The sequence below is a fragment of the Papio anubis genome, chromosome 4, assembly GCF_008728515.1.
Source record: "Papio anubis isolate 15944 chromosome 4, Panubis1.0, whole genome shotgun sequence".
NCBI classification, from domain to species: Eukaryota; Metazoa; Chordata; class Mammalia; order Primates; family Cercopithecidae; genus Papio; species Papio anubis.
The window spans coordinates 24,831,426-24,856,527 of record NC_044979.1 but is presented as its reverse complement, the minus strand read 5'-3'; the positions used below and the strand labels follow the sequence as shown (position 1 = coordinate 24,856,527).

Below are 25,102 nucleotides of genomic sequence, written 5' to 3'. Positions count from 1 at the left end.
GGACCTGATTAAACAAGATCAACAAGCTGAAAAGGGAAACATTTGCCTGCTTAAGCAACAGTGTTTTAGACACTGTTAAGGATTTTGCCTACACTGGGGCCTTGTTATGCTGGTTGTTGGTTAGAGTGACTCCCCCTCTTATCCATGGGGAAGACATTCCAGGACCTCCAGTGGATACCTGAATCCATAGACAGTGCCAAGCCCCATATACACTGTGTTTTTTCCTATATGTACATACCTGGGATAAGATTTAATTTATAAATTAGGCACAGTCACAGGTTACCAACAATAACTAATAATAAAATGCAGGTTGAATATCCCTTTTCTGAAATTCTTGGGACCAGAAATGTTTTGCATTTCTGATTTTTTTCAGATTTTGGAATATTTGCATATATATAAAATGAGATATCTTAAGGATGGGACCCAGGTCTAAATAAAAAATTCATTTATTTTCATATACACCTTATGCACATATCCTGAAGATAACTTTATATATTATTTGTGATAATTTTGTGCATGTAATAAAGTTTGTGTACATTAAACCATCAGGAAACAAAGGTGTCAGTATCTCAGCCACCCATGGGGACAATCTGTGGTTGTTTGGAATCACTGTCATTTCCCTTCCCTTCCCCTCCTCTCCCCTCCCCTCCCCTCCCCTCCCCTTCCCTCCCCTCCCCTCCCTTCCCTTCCCCTCCCCTCTCCTTTTCCTCCCCTCTCCTTTTCCTCCCCTTCCCTTTTCCTCCCCTTCCCCTTCCCCTTCCCCTTCCCCTTCCCCTTCCCCTTCTCCTTCCCCTTCTCCTTCCCCTTTTCGAGACAGTATCTCCCTCTGTCGCCCAGGCTGGAGTGCAGTGTGGTGATCTTGACTCACTGCAGCCTCGACCTCCCAGGCTCAAGCGATCATCATTTCTGACTCTGAATATATATGCTACTGATAAGCAATCATTTTCTTATGCTTCACTTATTCACACATAAATAGTTGATAGCAAAATATATAACATACCATTAAAATAGTGAAAAAATAATGTGTTCAGGGTATCTAAGCAGCACAGCAGCATCACCAGAACACCCACATCAGCTGCTGAACCACAGCTGGCTTTGTCGCCACCAGTGATCCTTCCTTCCTTCCTTCCTTCCTTCCTTCCTTCCTTCCTTCCTTCCTTGCTTGCTTCCTTGCTTCCTTGCTTCCTTGCTTCCTTGCTTCCTTGCTTCCTTCCTTCCTTCCCTCCTTCCCTCTTTCCCTCCCTCCCTCCCTCCCTCCCTCCCCCCCCCCCCTCCTTTCTTCCATCTGTCTTGACAGGATCTCATGCTGTTGCCCAAGCTGGAGTGCAGTGGCATGATCACGTCTCACTACAACCTTGAAACCATGGGCTCAAGCAATTATCTCACCTTAGCCTCTTGAGTAGCCTGGATTGCAAGTGGGCATTATGACTTCCAGCCAATGTTTTAAAAAAATTTTGCTTCGTTGCCGAGGCCAGTCTCAAACACCTAGGTTCAAGTGATCCTCCTGCCTTGGCCTCCCAACTCGCTGGGATTACAGACATGAGCCACTGCACCCAGCCTATATTTTATTTATTTAGGTGAGAAGAAACATCAGAAGCAGTTGAGGGTCCAGGAAGTGGATCCCGTAGGGATGAGGAAGCATTCTTCTGGGTGACTTTTAAAAATGCTTCCAGCAGAGTCATCTGCGGCTCCATAATGATTTTTGTCTTAGAAGTCTTTCTTTAATTTTATAAACTGTCATGTTCTGTTATGAATGTGCACTGCTCTAGTCCTTCAATAAGCTCATCACATATTTGCACCATGTTGTCTGTAGATAGTAATTTTGCAGTGTTAACAATGCCATCTTTATCATCACTATTATCACAATCACCTTGATTCAGAACCATTTTGGTTATTTTCTTATCAATGAATGAAATAACTGAAGTCTCATTATCAATGTTAAATTTCTTTAACATCCACTTCTTCCAGCATACTGATGGATTCTGAAGATAACAGCTTTTGCATATGTAAGGAGATCAAACTTTTTTTTCTTACACGGCATGTGAAATCCTTCAAAGTCAGCATTTTGTTTATCATTATCACTGAACATAGTCACAGGTTAGCAGCCGTGTCAGGCATGCACCACTATGTCTTTAGTCACAGTGTTCTAGGTGTCGGCAACAGCATATGTAGCATTATTTGTGCTAAACTCCTTTTGAATATCTTCCACAGCCACACCAATGTTCATGCTGCTAGCATGTTGTTCAAGAATGCATTTTTATATTCACTCTGCATTGATGTAAGGATACCTTCGTCACATGGATGAATTAATAAATTCACATTTAGGGGGAGTATATGTGGCATGAACATGATTTTTGATGAGAATTTCTGCTGGAGGATGAGCAGAACAGTGGTCAAGGAATAATAAAGTCGTGCATTTGTCATCCCGGCCAGCTTCCTTTCAGTGAGCACAAGTCACTGACACAAAATGTTTGTGAAACCAATCAGAAGAGATGTCCCTGGTGATAAATGCCTTTTTGTTCATTTAATAATAGACTAGTAAGAAATTCACTCCTTGAAAACAGTGAGATCATAGCCTTTGCCTATCATAACAAATTTATCCTTTTGCGTGCCTACTGCATTGGAACATCCCAGCACAGTTATTCTGTCATTGGCATCCTTAGTTCCTGTAGGAGCTGTCTCATCAGCTGTAGCCAGTGTCTTTCTGGGACCATACACCAAAACAGTGATGTTTTAACAGCATTATAGACTTGTTCAGGCATCAGATTTCCATCAGCAATGACCTTGGCAAATTCGTCAGTGAATTGCTCTGCTGCTTCATGGTCAGCAGATGCTTTCTCACTGTATAAATCTTTAAAACAAATTGAATTCCATGTCTTAAGTTTCTATAAGTAGCCTGTTGAATATTTACAGTTCCCTTCGATTTTCAGTTCATCTTGATAGAGCTTTGCTTGTTTCATCATCAGCATACCATTAAGTGGCATGTGTTCACTGTGACACTGATGAATCCCCTCTTTCAACACCTAAGATTTTAAAATTAATAAATTGTTTTTTAAATAGTGGTGAGGACTTGCCGTATTGCCCAGGCTGGTCTTGACCTCTTGCAGTTAGGTGATCCTCCTGTCTTGACCTCCCAAAGTGCTGGTATTACAGGTGTGAGCTGCCATGGCCATCCCTAAGATCTGTATTTTTGGCTTTCTGCAGTGTTTTTCTTTGTTTCATTAACTTTGTTTATCACTTTCAGCATGAAACTTCAACTGTTTATCCTTGTTTTCTTCAGGTCGTATATGGAGGTCATTGTAACACCATAGTCTTCTGTGACATGTTTCATACTTACACTGCTATTCAGTTTCTCCAACAGCCTGACTTTCAGTGCTATAGAGAAACATAAATGCTTTCTCTTTTGCTGATCACTGTTTTTCATAGCCTTCTTGACATTTTCAACAATATCTTTCACCACAGAGCAGAGAATAAGCACACAAACACAGTGACTAATGCACATAGGTCTTAGCTCCATCCTGGGGAACCTGTCCTTGCTGCATCTGGCCTGTACGTGTGGCATTGTATTACACTTTGTGAGCGTGCTTTTATGGGGGGAATCTGGGTGTGTGTGGAAGATACATTGCAGCTGAAGGGAAGAAAGATATCCTTCCTGGGAGGGTCTTTTGTTCCTTGGGAGTGCTGAATAAACGGTGTTGTGCACCTGCAGTTGGACTGTGACTTGTCACGTGAGGTCACGTGTGAATTTTCCACTTGTGGCATCATGTGATTCTCAGAATGTTTCAGCTTTTAGAGCATTTCAGATTTCAGACTTTTGAATTAGGGTTGCTCAACATGGTGAACAATTATAAGAATCTGCTGTTCACAATTTCACAGCTAGAAAATTTGTTCTTACCTTAGATCTTAGTAACCTCCGCATATGATTTTATTTTATTTCCCTAAGTTAAGAACTTTCACCTTTCACTTAGCAGAAAAGCCAGGTAGATACTGTACTTTTTAAAAATTGAGAGAGAAGCAGGCATGGTAGCTCACGCCTATAGACCCGGCACTGTGGGAGGCTGAGGCCGGTGGATCACTTGAGGTCAGGAGTTCTCAAGACCAGCCTGGCCAACATGATGAAACTCCATCTCTTACTAAAAATACACAAATTAGCCAGGTGTGGTGGTGCGTGCCTGTAATCCCAGCAATTCAGGAGGCTAAGGCAGGAGAATCACTTGAACCTGGGAGACAGAGGCTGGAGTGAGCTGAGATCATCCCACTGCACTCCAGCCTCAGTGTCAGAGGAAGACTCCATCTCAAAAAAATAAGAAGAAGAATAATTAAGAGAGATTATTTCTAAAATTATAAATGTACTGGAACTGCTAGTTAAATTCTGTCTGCTTCTAGTAGAAACTATAGTTACTAAACAAATAAAAATATAGTAGTTTCTCCTTATCCACAATTTTGCTATCTGTGGCTACAGTTACCCATGGTCAGTTGTGGTCCAAAAATATTAAATATTAAGAAAGAATTTTATGGCCTATTTTTGGTGTATCCAAATTGCCAGCATCACTACTTTTGGACTCTGGGGCCATTATTAAGTAAAATAAAGATTACTTGAACAGAAGCACTGCAATACCCATCTGAGAGTTGACTTTGTAATCGAGATGGCTACGAAGTGACTAACGGACAGGTAGCATAAAACTCATGGATACGCTAGACAAAGGAATGATTCATATCCTGGATGAGACAGAGTGGGACAGCATAAGATATCATCACACTATTCAGAATGGTGTGCAATTTAAAATGCATGAGTTGTTTATTTCTGAAATTTTTCATTTTATATTTTTGAAACACAATTGACTGCAGGTAACTGAAGCCACAGAAAGCAAAACTGTAGATAAGGAAGAACTACTGTATTTTTATTTGTTTTTTAAACTTAGTTTCTACTAGAAGCAGACAGCATTTAACTAGAAGTTCCAGTGCAATTATAACTTTAGAAATCATCTCTCTTAATTTTTAAAAAAGTATAGTATCCACCTGACTTTTCTGCCAGGTTGTGTATAAACTTCCCTCCCAACAAGTTTGAATTAATGTCATTTTGACGACCACCATATGTATGTGTATGTGCAAGTCTGTATCTGTGTGTGTGAAAAATTGTGTATGAATTTTTTTATTAGTTCCATTAGCCTCAATATAATTAAATTATTGTACCAAAAATATCCAGATAAATAATTTCCAGCATGCTACTGTGATTTTACTTTATAAGAATTTACAAAATAGGTTTATCAGTTACAAAAGGATACAACAAAGGAGAGGTGCACAAACATATTAGTATTTGTACTTACGTTTACATTTATACACACATACGTGGAAACCCCCAAGTCATCATTAGACATGGCTTTTGGTTGACTAAGAGCCCTCTCTGATAGCAGAAATATAATGCAAGTCACACATATAATTTTATTTCCAATAGAAATAATATGAGCCACATTAAAAAAGTATAAAGAAATCAATGAAATAAATTTTAATAATACATTTTATTGTACCCAATACATCCAAAATATTATCTTTTCAATCTGTAATCAATATAAACATTTTAAGGAGATATTTTACATTCTTTTTTTCATGTTAGGTCTTAGAAACCCAGCATGTATTTTACACTTTGAGCACATCTCCTTTTGGACTAGCCACATTTGAAGTGCTTAATATCCCCGCATGGCTTATGGTTGGAGCAAGGGGAAAAGCGGGGAGGGAAGAGCACCTGTCTCTCTTCTTGTTTGCATAAGGGCACTAACGCCGTCATGAGGCCCCACCCTTATGACCCCATCTAAATCTAAGTACCTCCCAAAGGCCCCACCTCCTAATATTGTCACACTGGGGATTAGGGCTTCAGCGTGTGAATTTGGGGAAACACAGACATTTATAACCTCAAGCTTTCACTGTCTCTATCCCAGTGAACTCTTATAAGACATAGGTGTGTACATATTAAGTGGCCTTTTTTTTGCCTGTGCTTTCAAAAAACCAATATAGAATTGAAGCTAAGAGACTAATTTAGGACATAATTCACTATAAGGTTCTTTGAAGGATCTGTATTGAAGCATTTACAGGTAAAAGTATAGAATTTAACATAGATCCATGATTAGTCAAGAAAATGACAGAAAATGTGGTGATGTATGTCTATAATCCCAGCTACTCTGGAGGCTGAGGCATGAGAATCACTGGAACCCAGGAGGTGGAGGTTGCAGTGAGCCAAGATCATGCCACTGCACTCCAACCTGGGTGACAGAGCGAGACTCTGTATCGACATATACAAAGAAAATAAAAGATGACAGAAAAGCCGTTGTTGTTGTTTTTTTTCCTCCACAAGAGTCAACTAAAAAAAAAGCCATTGTTAAAAAGAAGCAAAGACGAAGTTGAAAATGAAATACCAATTAATTAAGTTTTCTATTTTAGTGTAGATTTTAGGAATCTGCCCAGTTTTTGCTCACCTCCCAGGTGCTTATTTCTGAACGATATTTGCTATCTTTTTTTTTTTTTTTGGAGACAGAGCCTCACTCCATCGCCCAGACTGGAGTGCAGTGGCATGATCTCGGCTCACTGCAACCTCCACCTCCTGGGTTCAAGCAATTCTCCTGCCTCAGCCTCCTGAGTAGCTGGGACTACAGGCACACACCACCACGCCTGGCTAATTTTTGTATTTTTAGTAGAGACAGGGTTTTGTCATGTTGGGCAGGCTGGTCTCGAACTCCTGACCTCAAGGGATCCACCCGCCTTGGCCTCCCAAAATGCTGGGATTATGAGCATAAGTCACTGTGCCTGGCCTCACTTTTGGTTTTGATGGAATGGAATTCCTGGATTTTGAAATTCTGAAGTTCTGGTTATCATGAGTGGCGATGAACAATTATTTAGATAATGGAATGATAAAAATACCAGAAATTTTTAAGGTGCTCTGTGATTCATATTATTTATAATGCGCTGTTTTGAAATCTTCAAGATAGAATCTAATAAAAACTTTCAGACTCAGAAGTGGGAAGTAGGAGTACTGACTTCTTAGTATAAGGTGAAGCAGAAGTATATGACGCCTTATTGCAAGGAGAAAAAGACACAAAAAGGAAGAATATGTGGTCAATACAGAAAAATAGGAATTCTTCATATGTGACTTAATAAACTAAAATAAATGAAGAATTTGAGGCATTTTTCGTAGTCTATTGTTGAGTTTGTGATACTGAGTTTGGGAAAGAACAAACAGTTTAGTTGGCTAGATGGAGAACATTGATACGAAAGAATTCAGTAAGTTACCTAGTCCTAATAAAAGAATTCTGTTCCACAGCATGCAAAAACGGAGATCAACATTAATTGGATGGAATGGATTGGAAGAAGTCAATCAACACATTTATTCATTTATTTATTCAATAAATATTTGTTGGACATTTATTATGTGCTGCAGAACAGACAGGATTCCCTGCCGTTGTAGAGATTCAATTCTGATGAGAGAGAAGTTTCCCTTTTGTTGTGGGCCCTATGCTGAGTTCTTCATGTTCATTCTCTCATTTAAGTTCTGCAGCAATTTATGGCATTATCATTATTTCCCATTTAAAGATGACCAAACTGAGTCTCAGAAAGTTGCTCAAGATTACACAGCTTGTAAGTAACTGGAAAGGTAATTGGTGTATACTTATTTACAAGTTCATCAAGTTACATGCATTAAATATGTACAGCATCTTGTCAGTCATAGCCTAATAAAGTGGTTTCAAAAAACAAAAATCTCAGTTGGTCTGACCCCATGGATCCATAGCTCCACTACTGTACTGTCTCCTTCCATGGTCACACTCTTTATAAGAATTCCTTACCAAATGTCCACATTTAATAATTTTAGAGTATATGAGTTTGTTCATCATTCAGTTGCATTTTTTCAGAGCAGTTACTTTGGAGTATTAGGCTTGGTAATGTCTTCAAATAAATGACATCTGATGTGGCTGTTCTGATCTGGTCACACAAATGGCTACTTCTCGTCAATAACAGCAGGAAGATTCGTAATGGACACTGTGTTCAGAAAGGTTCTGATAAGCTGCTTCCTCTTTACTAGTGTAGTCTGTGTAATTGCAAAGGACAACAAGTTATTACCAGGCAGTGTCTGCCAAGGTGGACATTGATGGAGGTGCTGTAGACACATATAGATTTTGTGGAGGAATAGGACGTAGGAGATGACATCAAGGAGGAAGAAAAGATAAAAAGGAGGCAAGACAGTTCCATGCACAGACCAGTCAGCTACGGTGAAGCGTCCTGCAAGCTGATTATCAGCAGTGGCTGTCACCAGGCTCTGCCCCAGCAGGTGAGACTTGCTACCTGCCAATTTGTTTAGACACCTTGTTTGTTATTAGATTAAGGTTTTGATTACATCTGATCCAAGAGAAGGGGACATAATCATATTTAATGTGGTTTTGGCCAGACCTCAGACTACATAGCTGGAAGATTATGGGTATTCATTGCCTATAGTGAGTTTAGCAGTTTAGCATTGTTTTAAAATGTCCTCTGATAGACTCTTCACTATCATAATCTGTTTTCTTTTTTTTTTTTCCAAAGCAGTGTGCAGTTTCAGTGTCATGGTGAAGACTCTGTGGCTTTTTAGCCAAATCGCCTTAATGCCAATCCCTTACCCCTTGTGAAACCTTGGACAAATGACTTAATCTCTTGTCTCAGTTTCCTCCTGTGTAATATGGGGATAGCAGTAGAACCTACTTGATAGCATTTTTGTGAGTAAAGCACTTCGAAGAGTGCTTGGCACATGGTAAATGCTGTAGGCATTAGCTAGACTGCTATTACTGTGATTGTTGTTATTGCTGTAATTATTATTACACATGTGTTATCACACCATACTTAAATCGGTCACCATTATCCTCTTAGCATCAAATGGCAGATGAATAACAGCATTTACTTTTAGATTCCTGGCACTTTGCCTATGAGTGTTGTCAAATTTTTATCAGCCATAAAATAACTTACAAGTTTAATGAAATATCATATGCCATAGTAGCCAGGCATTTAGAACAGAATACTTGGGAGGAAGTGCAGCAGAAGCAGCACTGGTGATGGTCTGGGCTTCCATCACAGGGTGGGACCGACCTTGGAGATATGCTGTCTCCTCTGTACTTGATCTTTCAAGTGCCATCCACAGTCTTCCCTCTTGCTCGAAGGCCTGGGTCAGTGCATCTTTAATGGCTCAGTTTGTATGGGGATTTCACTCAGTGGTGAGATGATGTGGACACAGAAACTAGTTGTGATATAAATTGGTAGTTGCAGATACAAAATGCTACTGCATAAGATCTGTCCAGTAGCTTCAACTGTTTTTAGTATGCAGTCAGAGAGACAGAAATGTATTTCAGGGCAGCTGCTACTAATTTCTTTTTTGTTGTTGTTGTTTTGTTTTGACATGATACTTTTTGCCAGATACTGTTCTTTTCTTTAGAGTAATCCTAAATTAGAAAACCATGTCATGGCATCAGGCTTAATTTTAACAGCCCAAAAAAAAAAAAAAATTGCCACCAAGATATAAAACATTTTACAAAATGAATGAAGGAAGAGATTTTGAGCACAGTATTGGTAAAGTAGAGTTCAAGGGGTGAGAGGTGTGATACACCACACTGTCCCCATGGAAAAACAGCAATAGAAAATGAACTATATCATTTTTTACTGACTTGTTCTGTTGGTGATTGAAGCATTTCAGTGCACAACCAGGAAAATAATAGGTTACTTTCACAATGGTAGAAGTTTAACAAATGCTCAATCATTCACCCTACATCATCGCTGTCATTGGTGAGAGCTTTACTATATGATATTGATGCCTGGCTTCTTTCTTATTGCTGTATTCTTTTCAGATTCAATCTGTCTGCAATGGGCCACTAAACATTTCAATTTGCTACCTGTAGAGCTAGATTGCAATGCTCAGACTGAAATGAGAAAGAAATGGATTTAGTGAAACTCAAAATAGAGAGAGTTTCATGGATTTTTGTGGAAGGATGCACAAACTGAAACCCACTGATAAAAATACACATGATCACTTTTGAGTGTCTCATAAAAGTACATGGTATTAAGCAATTCATGGATGTTTTTAGGGAAAATAGACTCAGTGAGATGGAGACTGATAAGACCCCCGGCACTTAGAGGAACTCAGACTCTGTCAGTCTGGGATGTAGTTGTGTATAGTCAATGCCATTATCATAGCCCTTGAATACAGTATTTGTAAAGCCATACTTATTTAGGTGCACTTAAGAGAGGTGAGCGAGCAAAGAACAGGATAAAGTCCAAATTATTTTCTGGCCAACCCCAGCATTTAGTCTTTTCCTAGCAGGAATCATTTAGGAGATTTCCTGGTTGGGGGAGAGAGTTCATTTCTTATGGGTGCATCTTATTATTGTCATTTCCTGACTTTTGCCCATAGTTCTTGACCGACTGTAGTACTCACTATCTTACCATGCCTTCCTGTTTATTTATTCATTTATGCCCATTTTGGATTTATTGTTCTCTTCGACTATCAAGATGCTCTAAAAATTTCACTACCTTGCCTCAATTTGAGCTCCATGAAATAAAGTGGATTTGACAAACATCAAGAACATTCAGAAGTAGTCATTAGAAAATGCAAGTATTAACAATTAGAGCCTTAAAAAAGACTGAAGTACCACAATAAGGTGTTACTTCACACCCACTAGGATGACTGTAACATAAGAATGCAAAATAACAAGGCTTGCCAGGACATTTAAAAAAATGGAGCCCTCTGGCCGGGTGCAGTGGCTCGCACCTGTAATCCCAGCACTTTGGGAGGCCGAGGTGGGCGGATCACCTGATGTCGGGAGTTTGAGAGCAGCCTGACCAACATGGAGAAACTCCATCTCTACACAAAATTAGCCGGGCATGGTGGTGCATGCCTGTAATTCCAGCTACTCAGGAGGCTGAGGCAGGAGAATCACTTGAACCCAGGAGGCGGAGTTTGCGGTGAGCCAAGATCATGCCATTGCATTCCCGCCTGAGCAACAAGAATGAAACTCCGTCTCAAAAAAAAAAAAAAGGAGCCCTCCTACCCTGCTGGTAGGAATACAAAAGGATTCCACCATGATGGCAGGTTTAACTGTGCCTCAAAAAGTTAAACATAGAATTAGCATATAACTTCACTATTCACTCCTAGATACATATACCAAAAAAAAAAAAAAAATTAAACAGGAGACTCAAACAAGTACATATACACACATTAATAAAGCTCTATTCACAATAACTGAAAGATAGATATAGCCCAAATAGCCATCAGCAAATATATGGATAAACTATGGTATATCCATACAGTGGAGTATTACTCAGTGATAAAAAGGAATGAACTACCAGTACATGCTACAACATGGATACTCCTCCAAAACATTATACCAAGTGAAAGAGGCCAGGCCCCAAAGGCCATGTATTATATGGTTCAATCTATATGAATATCCAGAATAGATAAATTTATAGAAACAGAATGCAGATTGGTGGTTGCCAAGGGTTAGGGAAAGGGGACAATTGGGAGGAAGTGCTTACCAGGTAAGGGCTCTTACTTTGGGGTGATGGAAATGTTTTGGAAATACAGAGAGATGGTGATAGCAAAATATTTATTGTACTAGGTGCCCCTGAACTGTTCATTTTAATATGGCTAATTTTATGTTATATGAAATTCACCTTAATAATTTATTCCTGAGGAAAAAACAATAAAACAACTAAGAATTCTTATCTGGAAAGAGAAAGTAAAGGGCTAATAAAGACAAGTCCTCATATGCAGTAGGTTTTATAAGAATAACCAACTCATCTCCTCTTCTACAGAGTTGCCTAAGTGAGAAAAGATAATTTAATTTATAGTGGAAGAAATATGAACTATGTTCATTCCTACCAGCTAGATTGTGACCTCCCTCAGAATGGGGATTATTCTTTGACTTACCAATTATTTTTTTCACAAAGGTACATAACATTCATTGATCTCATCATTCTGAAATATTCAGAATGCTTGCTGTGCTGTAGGCATTATGTTAGTCTTGGGGATATAAATGTGAGTAAGATATCATCTAGATTTAAGGTTCTGTTTGAGTAGAAAGACCAAAAAATAAGTTAACAAACACAAGAAAGGTATTTGATATGGTTAGGCTTTGTGTCCCCACCCACACCTCCTCTTGAGTTATAATCCTCATAATCACCATGTGTCGAGGGAGAGACCAGGTGGAGGTAACTGAACCATGGGGGTGGTTTCCCTTATGCTGTTCTTGTGACAGTGAATGAGTTCTCAGAAGATCTGATGGTTTTATAAGGGGCTCTTTCCCCTTCGCTTGGCACTTCTCCTTCCTGCCTCTTTGTGAAGAAGATGCCTTGCTTCCCCTTCCCCTTCTGCCATGATTGTAAGTTTTCTGAGCCTCCCCCCGCCCCCAAACATGCTGAACTCTGAGTCAATTAAACCTCTTTCCTTTATAAATTACCCAGTTTCGGGCAGTTCTCTACAGCAGTATGAAAATGGACTGATACAGTATCATAGAACATAAGAGCTATAATGGAAGCCAATAGGCAACTGAGACATAGAAATATGGTGGATCCAGGACTTGGTCTATCCTGCTTGATAGGATACACAGAGCCTTGGATGCGGGCACAACCACCGTCAGGCCCACCCTCACACCAACAATAAGTGCCAGTACTAGGTAGAAGCTTTCTAGAGTTGGGAGAGAGGGGTCTTCCCTCTTTTGCAGTTTAAAGGGAAGATAACCTGAGGGCAGGCTGACCATAGACTAGGCAAAAGCCAAGGGAGTGACAGACAGCTGGAGCCACAGTTCACCGTCCTGGAACCCTCCCCACCTTCTGACTAACTGTTGCATCCTCTTGCTGCTGAAAGCGTGCTGACGGAGAGGTCACATTGGATGTTTCTTCCATAGTCTGTATTGTATGTTTAGGAATTTTAGGAACCAATTAGTTAGTTAGTAAGTCATCCCCATTTTACCAGAGTGGGAACAAAGCTTCTGGTAGTGTAGTGACTTGCCTAAGATTCAGCCAGTATTCAAGTCCTGATCTTTAGAACTCAAATCTAGCTGTCTTTTCCATTCATATTATAATCATTGTCATAATATAATAAAAGTAATACAGTTGGCCCCCCATATTCCTGGGTTCTGCATCCATTTCAACTGAGTGTAAATCAAAATATCGTTGCATCTGTATTGAGCATGTACAGACTTTTTTTTGCACAACTATTTACTTAGTATTTACATTGTATTAGGTATTATAAGTAACCTAGAGATGATTTCAAGTATGTGGGAGGATGTGCATAGGTTACATGCCAGTATTACATCATTTTATATCAGGTACCTGAGCATCCGTGGGCAGCGGACTGGGGTTGTTCCTGGAACCAGTCCCCATACAGATACCAGGAATGACTGCAGTAGACTACAAAAGAGCAAGCAGATTTGGACTTTAGCCTCTACTCTGCTACTGTGTGACCTTGAGAAAGACATCACATCTCTGGGCTTCGTTTTTATCTGTGGTATGGGATAGGTTATATGTGTTGATCTCCAGCTTTTCTTATGGTTCTGATACCTGATTCCATTAATATTTCTTCTTGTCTTCTGTTTTTTCTTTACTCCTCAAAATTGTCATGATCATCACAAAAGAGCAGCAGTTTTTTTTCCTGTGTTGTATAAATAAAGGAGCCTAGACAGCAAAGAATGGAAACTGTGGGCAACCTTGTACTGAGTGTTCCAGTGTCTCTAATTCCAAACTAGTATACATTTTTTAAAAATTTCTTTTAGAGACAGAGTCTTGCTATGTTGCCCAGGCTGGCCTCAAACGCTTGGGCTAAAGTAATTCCCCTGCCTTAGCCTCCTAAGTAGCTGGGACTACAGTTCTGCCCAAATCAGTTATTTTTGAGACTTCAGTGTTTTCATTATCCTTTCATTTCTTGTGACTACCACTGAACACGTTAGCTAGAAAAGGTGTAACCTGACTACAGACTACAAAAACAGATCTGGTCTCTAGCTCCTTTCTCTGCCACTCTCAAAGTAGCCATTAGATCTTTCACATTTTCTAATGATTTTTTTTTTTTTTTGGAAGAGGGAGAAATTGGGAATGCAACCAGTGGGAGAGATGCAAGTTAAAAGTTATAGTAATTCAGTCGTACGGTATAAAAATCTTTATATTTTGAGTGAATATAGGACATTTTCTTTTCTTTCTTTCTTTTTTCTTTTCTTGAGAGACTTATCTCTGCTCTTGTCTGCTGAATTCAAAGCTGACCACTTTCTACCTCTTCTGCATTTTGTGTATTGTTTCAGCAGACATTGTTTGTTTTCTTTTCACTGTTAGAGGCATTCAGAGAGAGAAAGGAAGGGAAGAGAAGGGAGGATGCTAGGGTACCAATGTCCTTTGATTCTTTAATTCTCATGAGTCTGTACTATAGACACATGAGGCTAAGCAGTTTACTTCCCATGTTAGCTCTAAGTCTAGAAAGCATATTTTTTCATTGGAAAGTTACTGTCAGATTGCTATATCATCCTGTTCAAATGGGGAGAACCATTTACAGGTGATGCAGAATCATTAAAGCACTTAACTCTGCCAGAGAATATGGAAGGCACATGGTATCTCAATCGAGACATTCTTTTCCTGCTTCTTTAAATTATTAAAGTCAAATTCTTAAAGACTGTATGCTACAACACTGCTTTCAAAAAGGTTTATTCTGGCATGATACTTAAGTATTCTTTTTCTAGATGCATTTCATTCATTTAGGCATCCGTTCAGCAAATGTTTATTGAATACTTACAATGTGCAGGGCACTGCAGAGTGCTAGGCATGTAGCAATGAAAAGTTGACATGGGACTCTGTCTTTAAGTGGCTTTCACTGTGTGGGAGAAAAGAAATTGAAAAATGTAAGGGCTTGTTATAGAGCTGAATACTTGTATATGGGAGCGAGTCTTGGGTGAATGCAACCTATGTATACAGATAAGGATTTCGAAAAATGTAAGAGCAAAAATACTGCTTTAGAAGGATCTGTAAGAGACATTCTGCCTATTCACAGAATAGTGTGTACTTTCTACATCTAATCTTGCCTGTTAGACTTGAAAACATAAAATGGTTTTTAATATAGATTATGGTCTCCTGTCATGACATATAGAAATGAAAATGCCCCCAAAAAAGAGCTTACTTCTAGAATATTTTTGTAATGATAGGATTTATTTGTTTTACATTAGTTAGAAAATATTCTTTGGCCGGGCGCGGTGGCTCATGCCTGTAATCCCAGCACTTTGGGAGGCCGAAGCAGGCAGATCACAAGGTCAGGAGATCAAGACCATCCTGGCCAACATGGTGAAACCCCGTCTTTACTAAAATACAAAAAATTAGCTGGGCGTGGTGGTGCGCACCTGTAGTTCCAGCTACTCGGGAGTCTGAGGCAGGGGAATCACTTGAACCTGGGAGGCAGAGATTGCAGTGAGCTGAGATCATGCGCCCCCTGCACTCCAGCCTGGCGACAGAACAAGACTCCATCTCAACCAAAAAAAAAAAAAAAAAAATTCTTTAAAAGTACATTTCTTCAATTGGCCATAATTCATACCAGTTCTGTGTTCCTTGGGCTCAACTGTAAGAAGCAAGAAATTTAGTTTTTCTTTCATTGTTACATTTTTTAAAAATTGGTATCCTGAATAGATTCCAATAAAAAAAATTCCAAAGATGAACTGTGAAAACTTCTGAAAGGTTCACTATTTTCTTATCCTTTAAGGTGGCTACTGCTGAAAAATGAAATCAGTGAAATTACTTTTTGTGTGTAATTCAAAGTTAATAACTTATGGGAGAACTTTTGATCATTAAGTGAGCTTTATAATTTTATCAATGATAGGAATAATCTTCTATTAGGTTAGTATTATTCATTTAATAACTTAAGAGTTGATGTATTTTTCATTCAGTTGTAGATATTTTCTCCCTTTTAGTCTGATCCATCAGAGCACTACTAGAATATGACTGTTCTGGCTGTGCACATGCTTGCCTCCCCCAACCCGTGAGGTCCTCCATGATGTGCCCTCCACACTACCTCACGGTTCTGCATAAATTTTTTGAATATATTGTTTGTATATTCATCTTACTGCCAGCTTGGGAGCTTCTTGCGCCAAGACAGTGTCTTTGTGAACCCAGTGCCCAACACAGTACTTGGTGTATTAGATGTGCAAATGTAAATAATGAGTAGATGAAGTGTGTGGTCTTGTGAAGGACAGAATATACTTATACACACAAAACCAGCAAATATACATTAAATGCCTATTTTTTACATGTTTATATCTGGTCCTGTTGAAGTTGCTAAATATAGGGCTCTTGTCTTACCCTTGGGGAGCTTACAGTTTCATTGGAACCAAAATTAACATTTGTGAAAACGTTGCCTTAACTAAAGATGGTATATATCTCAAAGCCTTGCTTTATTCACAGGCTAAAGGATCACCTAATCTCTTATCAACAGAGGCTAAAGAACTCCCTTTAATAAGGAGAATCAGGGACTTCTTCACAGAGGGAATGGGACTTTAGCTCAGCCTTAAAAGAGTGAGTGAGACACATGCCGAAAGGCACTGTCGTGGTGGTGGTTTCATTCACTAGATTCCATCTAAGTCTCCATTCATCACGCACCAGAGTTCAACACTGATTGCCCACCTCACCCAGCGTGGGTTAAGGAATAGATTTTACTGCTGAAAGGGACAATTTAGAAGGCTAAGTCAGCAAGAGAAAAGAGGGCGTACTAGGTATAGTAGGTTTGGATTCTGCTGAACCTACTCTGTGGATTTGAGTGGTATTCCGCCTTACCACAGGGCAAGAATGAGGAAGCGTTCTTATTGGTGGAGAATACAGAGGCTACTTAGGACCCAGCAGTTCAATTTAGGGCCCCAGCTGCCTACAGAAGTTGTCTGAGAATGTCAGCTGCTTGCCTAGTACTTAGATGCCTTTAGACCGATGTGAATTGGCAGTTTTCTCTTTTCAGGGAAGCCACCAAGCCAAGTTCACCTACCCAAGCCAGCCCATTGTCCAGGCATGAAGTGAGGATTAAATAAAATAGCCATGTAACACATGGTGAATGTTTAGTAAACATTAGCTGAAAAGGAAGGATCCTCTGAGAAAGTGAGTGGTGAGAACATTTTTATGGGCATAGGCATGCTCAGGGATAGTGGGTGGACCCACTTTCCCAGTCTCATTAGGGAAAGGGCTCATTCTAGGGAGAATAGACTGGATTTGTGGAGGGCCTTTAATGTAAGACCAAAGAGTCATCTTCCAGTCCATTTGGAGCCATTCGTGATTTTCATGTCCAACCATGTGAAACGGTTTGGCTGTGTCCCCGCCCAAATCTCATCTTGAATTGTAACTCCCACAATTCCTATGTTTTGTGGGAGTGGCCCAGTAGGAGGTAATTGAATCATGGGGGTGGGTCTTTCTTGTGCTGTTCTCTCAATAGCTAATAAGTGTAACAAGATCTGATGGTTTTAAAAAGAGCAGTTTCCCTGCACAAACTCTCTCTCTTTGCCTTCCGCCATCCACGTAAGATGTGACTTGCTCGTCCTTGCCTTCCACCATGATTGTGAGGCCTCTCCAGCCATGTGAAACTGTAAGTCAATTAAACCTCTTTTGTAAATTGCCCAGTCTTGGTTATGTCTTTATCAGCAGCATGAAAATGAACTAATACACCATGACACATAGAAGAATTTTTAGGAAAAGTAATGTGGTGGTAGACATTCCACATAGATTAAAAAGTAAACAAGAGCGGGAAGACCTTTCAGGCTAGAAGTAATTTATTTTCCAGGAAGTCATGGATTTGACTTTTTTAAATTTCAACTCCCATCTCGTCTTCCATCAGCCTTCATTCCTTTAGTTATGCCCTTATTTGCTGTATGCCTCAGACCTTTGTCTGTCTGCTGCTTTTCTTCATTGTGTGCATGGTTGGAGGCTTAGCATTGCAAAAAAAGAGTTAAGAAGTAATCAAAATTATTTTTAATAAGGCATAGTGACAAAAACAACATAAATGGCATTTCTCTGAAGTGAGTTTTGGTGATTTCTCATTAAATTGAATTGGCAGAAACTCAGAAACAATACTTTCTCATTGCAAGAAATAGTAATTGTTTTTAATGTAGCGAGCCAGAGTTCTATAAAAGTTTGCAGTGTCTTGTTCAGCATTGTGTCTTCTAACCCTGTCTAGCATAATGCTTGTAAGAAACTAACTTCTTCTCAGGAAAGGATGGATGGATGGATGGGTGGATGGATGGATGGATGGATGAATTGAAGGTATGCAAAGGAGTTCAGAATCATTGGACCTTATCCCACTGATTGTGATTAATTGTATATGATTGTCTAATATGTCTTCACCATCACCACATTTGGCTGTGGACCTCTTGGGGCAAGGTCTGTGTCTCTGTTTTTCTTACTGTATTACCAGTTCCTAGCTTGTTAACTAGAATATTCTTTCATTAAGTGAGTAAGTGAATTTACCCCCGAAATAATGCTAAGCATGGAGTTCTGGGAGAGTATATCACCAATAAAGGATTATGTTCTGGCCTTGGGCCTTAAGCCATTCACTTAAGATCTCTGAGCCTTGGTTTCCTTATCTAAAAAAATATGTATAGTACCTATTTTGCCAAATACATAATAGGTTAAAATATAATAATACCTTAGAGTAATAATAGTTAAATCTGCTATATATGCAACTAATCAAGGGACTTATTTAATGAGTGTTGCGCATAAACCTTCATAATAGGAGGCTGCAAGGCATAACCACCGGTAAGGAAATAACCTGTTTACCCGAGGGAACCATAATGCACAGAACAGTTGACCATAGGATCTTATTTTGGGGGTATTTTATTTTTTATTCATGTTAAAGAAAATAAAATAGCCCCTTTTGGAATATATCAAGTTATACAACTAGAAATTTCTGATAGTGTGGTGGATTTTGCATGCCTGCCTCAGTTGTTTTCTGTTAAAATACCAAAGAAAAATAAATTTCAAGAGAGTCAGGACAACATTTTGCTTAACTTGTTGATGGTACTTAATGGCAACCTGCTATTTAGCAAACAATAATATTTCCATGGTAGATAAACAGAACATAGACTATTTGGAGATGTGGAAAATGAACATTCCAGCAAGAGGATAGATAACTTCAAACTGACCTGACTGCTATCCTAAGCATGCCACCACAAAAACAGTGAATAGTTATTTAGGACTTAAATTTATCTGATAATTTTGAGAAGAAAATCTTTTGAGCTAGAATATAACTTTATAGCTTAAATAGGAGCCTTCAATTTTCCTACAGTAAATATGTAGCTTAGTGGTATTTGATGTTGAAATGGTAGTTTTGCTCTATTCCTTTTGCTTCTGGCAGACTTGCTCTTGAATTTACTATCTGTATCCAATTAAGGGAAAATAAAGAACTTGAAATTCAGAGAACTCTTTCTTCCTATCACTAAATTAATGGGCTGGCCTTGGTTTTGGGTGAAGATGAGAAAATATGGAGCTTCATTTTGATTTTTTTCATTAAGATTATGAAAAAAATCTGTATTTTGCACATTTATCAGCAATGGCATTACCTAGCAATTTACTATTTCCCATACTCATAGGAACTTATTATAAAGAAAAATACCTCAAAACATTATCAGACATACCTTTTGAGTGTTACCTGTTTGAGGTTCACATAGTATCCCTTAGGGAAAGAGCTACGAATCAAAACTGGTAATTGGGGCCATTAATAAGAGAGAGACTCTCTTATAATTTGAAGCCAGGGTGGTGTGTCAGAAAAACGATATGTTTGGAAGCCAAGGAGTCTCATTCCTATTCCTAATGTTGTCAGAGGCCAGATTTTATCACAATAGACATAGGCCAGTTTTAAGATTTAGAAAAAGAAAAATCCAGATAAAATATGATGCTTGGTGTATGATGCAGTAAGTTTTTGAATCTTTGTGGTCAACCAAAAGCACCAGATCTTTTTCATGACTTCCTAATAAATCAGGTATCTCTTTTCATGTAACCATGGGGCAGGTTTACACGGTAAGAAGGAATTTGTGGGAGACAGTGCTCCATGGATTGCTTGTGTACATGTCTCATGAACAGAGGCACAGTGATACCCTTTTGGTTGTGAACTGAAGGATGGTTGGTTAGTGAACAGCCTTGTAAGAAAGAGACAATGCCTCCCACTAAATGACGATACTCTGGCTACTATTTTTGTGGGGAGTCATAAAATATCCTTGTCCTTGACCCAGGAAGTTTTGTTTGTTTGTTTGTTCGTTTTTAACTTCTACCAGCATTCGTGAAATGATGGCAGGCCAACTTGTTAGCTTGCAAGTAGAGTAAAACCTGAGATTCTTCACAGTTTCTGGCAGAATTGAGTTTGAACATACTGAATTTAAAGTAAGGGACAGAGTTGAGGTTATATATCTGATGCAATGTGCAGCTGCATATAAATTCTGGCACGCAAACAGGAGGTCAGAACTAAAGACATAAAAATGTGGCTTTATGATTTCTTGCTAAATAGGCTTTGCCCCTTATCCCATTTGGGACTTGGATGCCTGAAAACTATTCTTTCATTGCAATGAAATGTTGGAAGTCTACTGATAATGCACTTTGATTTTGAGAGTGTTAAGACATAAAACCAGAGAAAACGGGTATCTCTGGCCACACGTATTCAGCTGCTTTACCTGAGTTCATTACATTCTTGTTGCCTTTGCATTTATCTAGAGTACAGTCTCTTTAAATTGAGAAAATAGTTAATTTCTTTCTCCTTTAGAAATCAAGATTCTACGGAATGAGGAGTGCTTAAGGAAGCAATATTTTTTTTTTTTCTTTCCACAGGGAAAGGGAAACCGGCTATTGTTAAACCCTGTCTTTGGCAATTACATGTCTCTATCAGTAGCCAATTTGGAAATATTGAAACCCTGTCTTTGGTGTAATACAACTCATGTAGTAAGCAGAGGTGATAACTGTTAGGTACTTCACCTTGAATTTTAGGCATTTTAAAGGTCATTGGGGAAGGGAAAATAATCCATTAATTTTTACTAGAGTGTTCATTTAAGTGTCTTCTGCTGTGAAAATCAATGTAAAATTTCACTGCCATTCAAAATGCAAAGTGGTGTATAATATCACTACTCCAAACTGCCCTAAATTGTTGCATTTTTAAACAAGCAGGTTTTGAGTTATGCCCTTGCCTCATAAATTCAGCTTCACAGATTGGATTGTTGCCATATGGATGTAGTAACAGGAAAAATAAATTTGTGTCAGTCTGAATTCTACTTGTGCATTTATTAAACTACTCTTAACCTTTTCTTAGGTCAGTGATCATCATACAGATTTGCTTTTATATGCCTCAGAGAAGAAAAATTCTTCTATGAGTATTATTTATGAGTTAAGTGTTACTTATCCATTTACATTAGTAATCTTAAATTATTTACCTGCTTTGGAATTCATATGTTACACATTTGCCAAATGAAAGCTGCCAGATGAGTGAATATATTTATGCTACTTGTCTGTTGCTCATTAAAGTAGCTGGCTTGGTTCACAGCAAAAATAAAAAGTGTTCTAAGGGGCAGAAAAGAGGGAAGAAGAGGTCAGGCAGTTTATAACAAAGTCTGCTGTGCTGACTGGCGCCTTTGGGCAGTTTCTGCTAAACCTTGAACAATTGCTTTTACTCTTCCACCTCCCATGTTGTTTCATTCATTCAGTCTTCGATGGGTTTGGTTAGAGTGGAGAAATAGAACGCTATTTAAAACAAGAGAAATGGTCTATCCATCTCTGGCAGAGAATGCAGGTAAGACATTACCTTTTGTACTTGATGGGAGAACACGTATTTTTTTCTTTTTCTTTCTTGTTTGTTTGTTTGGGACAGAGTCTCACTCTGTTGCCCAGGCTGGAGTGCAGTGGTGTGATCTTGGCTCACTACAACCTCTGCCTTCTGGGTTCAGCGATTCTTGTGCCTAAGCGTCCCGAGTAGCTGGGATTACAGGCATGTGACATCATGCTCAGCTAATTTTTTGTATTTTTAGTAGAAACAGGTTTCACTATGTTGGTCAGGCTGTACTTAGACCCCTGGCCTCAGGTAATGTGCACGCCTCAGCCTCCCAAAGTGCTGGGACTATAGGCGTGAGTCACCATGCCCAACTTACTTATTTTTTTCATTTTAATGAGACAGGGCCTCACTGTGTTGCCTAGTCTGGTCTTGAACTCCTGGGCTCCAACAGTCCTACCACCTCAGACTCCTGAGTAGTTGGAATTATAGATATGCCACCATGCCCAGCTGAGAATATTATCTCGATCTACTAAATAGATAGAATTTATTTCCATAGTGACTTATTTAAAATTAAAAGTGAAGCCCTGAGTTATATAAACAACAACAAAAAACGTACATGCATTTGCTAGGCAGACCAGTTTAACTTATGTGAGAGTCAGAAATCTTACATAATTATTAACAGTTTAATGATGATAGATTATTGATTATAATTAAACCTAGGCTGTCAGACTAATCAATGGTAAGTTAAGTCTGAGGTCTTGACTTGCTAAGTCAGATGTGGTTTTCCCAGGCTGATATTTCAAAAGTCTTACAGTCTTCTTTTGGTGAGAATCCTTCACTTTTCCAGTTACTCCAAAGGAGACCTCAGTGAGACCAAAGTTTGATGGAGGTCAAGATAAGATTTAAACCATATCTGGAAGCTAGGTCAGTGCAGCAAAAGCACATTCTGAAGCATTGCCTCATACACCTTAATTCTTCTGGAGACTCATTTGCTGGGTGTTTTCATTCATAAGTTCATTTACTCAGCACTCATTCAACAAATATTTTTTATTTTTTTCAACAAATATTTACTGAGCATCTACTGTGTACATGATATTGTTCTAGGCTCTGGAGTTGTATTAGTGACAAAACAGAAAAAAATTCTGTTCTTTTGGAACTTGTAGGGAAATACAGATGTTAATAACATCATATCTATTATTTTATTAATGAATCGTAAGATACAGATAATAGATCATTTGGTGACAAGCACCATGAAGGTAAAGTGGACTGAAGGGCTAATTCAGAAAGGGATCTCTAAAAGTGATATTTGAGCAGAGGCCAAAAGAAGTATGGGAATGGTTCATGCAGATATTTGGAGACAGATGTCCTAGCAAGAGGGAACAGCAAGTACAAAATACCTGAAAGAAGCTTGTGCTTGGCATTTTGAGGAACTGTGAGGAGACTGGTAGGATTAGAACATGATGAGTGAGAGATGAAGGGAGATGAGGTCGGAGAAGTGTTGTGGAACTGGGGATGGAGGGTGATCACATCATAGGCCATAGCAAAGATGTTTACATTGAATTAAAGAGCTATTGGAGGATTTAGAGAAGTAGAGGAAAATGATGTGACTTTGGTTTTAAAGTGGTCCTGAACAATAGCACTTTCTGTGATGATGGAAATATTCTAAAATCTGCAGTGCCCTCTAACCCTTTGTCGTTATTGAACACTTGAAGTGATGCTGGTGCACCTGGGGAACTGAATTTTTTAATTTAATAGAATTTTAATTTAAGCAGCAACATATGGCTAGCATATTGGTCAGAAAAATTTTATACATTTTCACAGGTTGCTTTATGGAGAATAGTATGTGGAAGCAAAGAGACAAAACCAGGGAGAAGCCTTAGGAATGCAGATCAAGGCTTAGCAAAAAAAAAAAAAATTTATTAAAGGCTAGCTGGTAACTATATTAGAGTTTGTGTTTCTTTTTTTCTTTCTTTCTTTTTTTTTTTTTTGAGACGGAGTTTCGCTCTTATCACCCAGGCTGGAGTGTAATGGCACGATCTCAGCTCACTGCAATCTCCGCCTCCTGGATTCAAGTTATTCTCCTGCCTCAGCCTCCCGAGTAGCTGGGACTACAAGCCCCCGCCACCACATCCAGCTAATTTTTGTATTTTTAGTAGAGACATAGTTTCACCATGTTTGCCAGACTGGTATCGAACTTCTGACCTCAGGCTATCCACCTGCCTCGGCCATCCAAAGTGCTGGGATTATAGGTGTGAACCACCACATCTGGCCAGGGTTGACATTTCATATGGACTCTGACAACTACTGAAGTATGCTATTGACAATATGTAAATGAACTAGCATGGTTGTGTTTCAATGAAAGCTTATTCATTCATCAGTCAGATTTGGCCCATAGGTGGTTGTTTACCAACTCCTGGTGTCGGAATGAGAGGTGGCGATGACCAGGCTTATTTCAAAGGCAGAGTTGATAGGATTTATTGGTGGATTGCATGTGCAATGTAAAAGACAGAGGAAATTCAAACAAATAACTTAAAAGTGTTTGGCCTCCGCATTTGACAAAATGGAGTTGCTATTTACTGTAATGGGAAATACTTGGATAGAAGCAGATTTGAGAGAAACTATTAAATTTGGCTTGAAGTTTAAGATGTCTGTCAGTTATCCAAGAGGAGTTTGGAGGTGAGGGCTGAGATCTGGACTGCAGCTATATGTACTTGATAGTTATAAAAAATGGTATTAAAACCATGGGTAGGAATAAGATCTCCTAGAGTGAGAATTTGACAAAGTTGGGAAAAAGGTCTGAGGACTAATCCTTGGCATACTTCACTATGTGGTAAAACACATAAGGAAAACTGAGAAAAGAAGACTGCAGAAGGGTGAAAGAAACCAGAAAGTGATGTTTTAGCAGCCAAGTGCAAGTGTGTCAAGGAAGACTTCATCAGACTTATCAAATGCTGCCTGGTACATAATAGGCACACGTATGTGTGCTGTGTCAATGAATGACTGGGCACGCACTATTCTATAGTGACTTCTGTTGAGTTCTAATATACAACACCCCCTTACCCCATTCAGAGGCCTTTAATAGCTCCCCATTACCAACTCCTTGACCAGTAATTTGTATTTTAATATATGACTGAGTTGAACTGCAGCACCTCTTCATAGGCCTCCAATAGGCTCTGCAATTTTGCATTTATTTACTCGTTCTATGCAAATTCCTTCATGTATGAAATGCCATTCTGTCCTTCTTTACCTGTTGAAATCTTATCCCTTTACTAGGGGCCATTTCAAATGCTCTCTCCTTCATGAGTACTTCCCCTTCCCTCCACTTCTTTTCTAACCTGTCCTTAAACCCTT

At 39.0% G+C, this 25,102-nt stretch overlaps 1 protein-coding gene across 6 annotated transcripts in view; it reads left to right on the top strand.

Annotated features, from left to right (window-relative positions):
• The window catches only part of EXOC4 (exocyst complex component 4), an 818,008-nt gene that overhangs the window by 451,457 nt on the left and 341,449 nt on the right, over positions 1-25,102 (top strand). Inside the window, exon 11 of one of the 6 annotated variants that reach the window (XM_003896617.5) lies at positions 7,313-9,585. The exons of the other annotated variants lie outside the window; for them this stretch is intronic. Within the exon in view, the coding sequence (XP_003896666.4) occupies positions 7,313-7,634 (322 nt within the window). The 3' untranslated portion in view covers positions 7,635-9,585. Of the gene's footprint in view, positions 1-7,312; positions 9,586-25,102 lie in introns of those variants that run through there. 6 annotated transcript variants of the gene reach the window in all.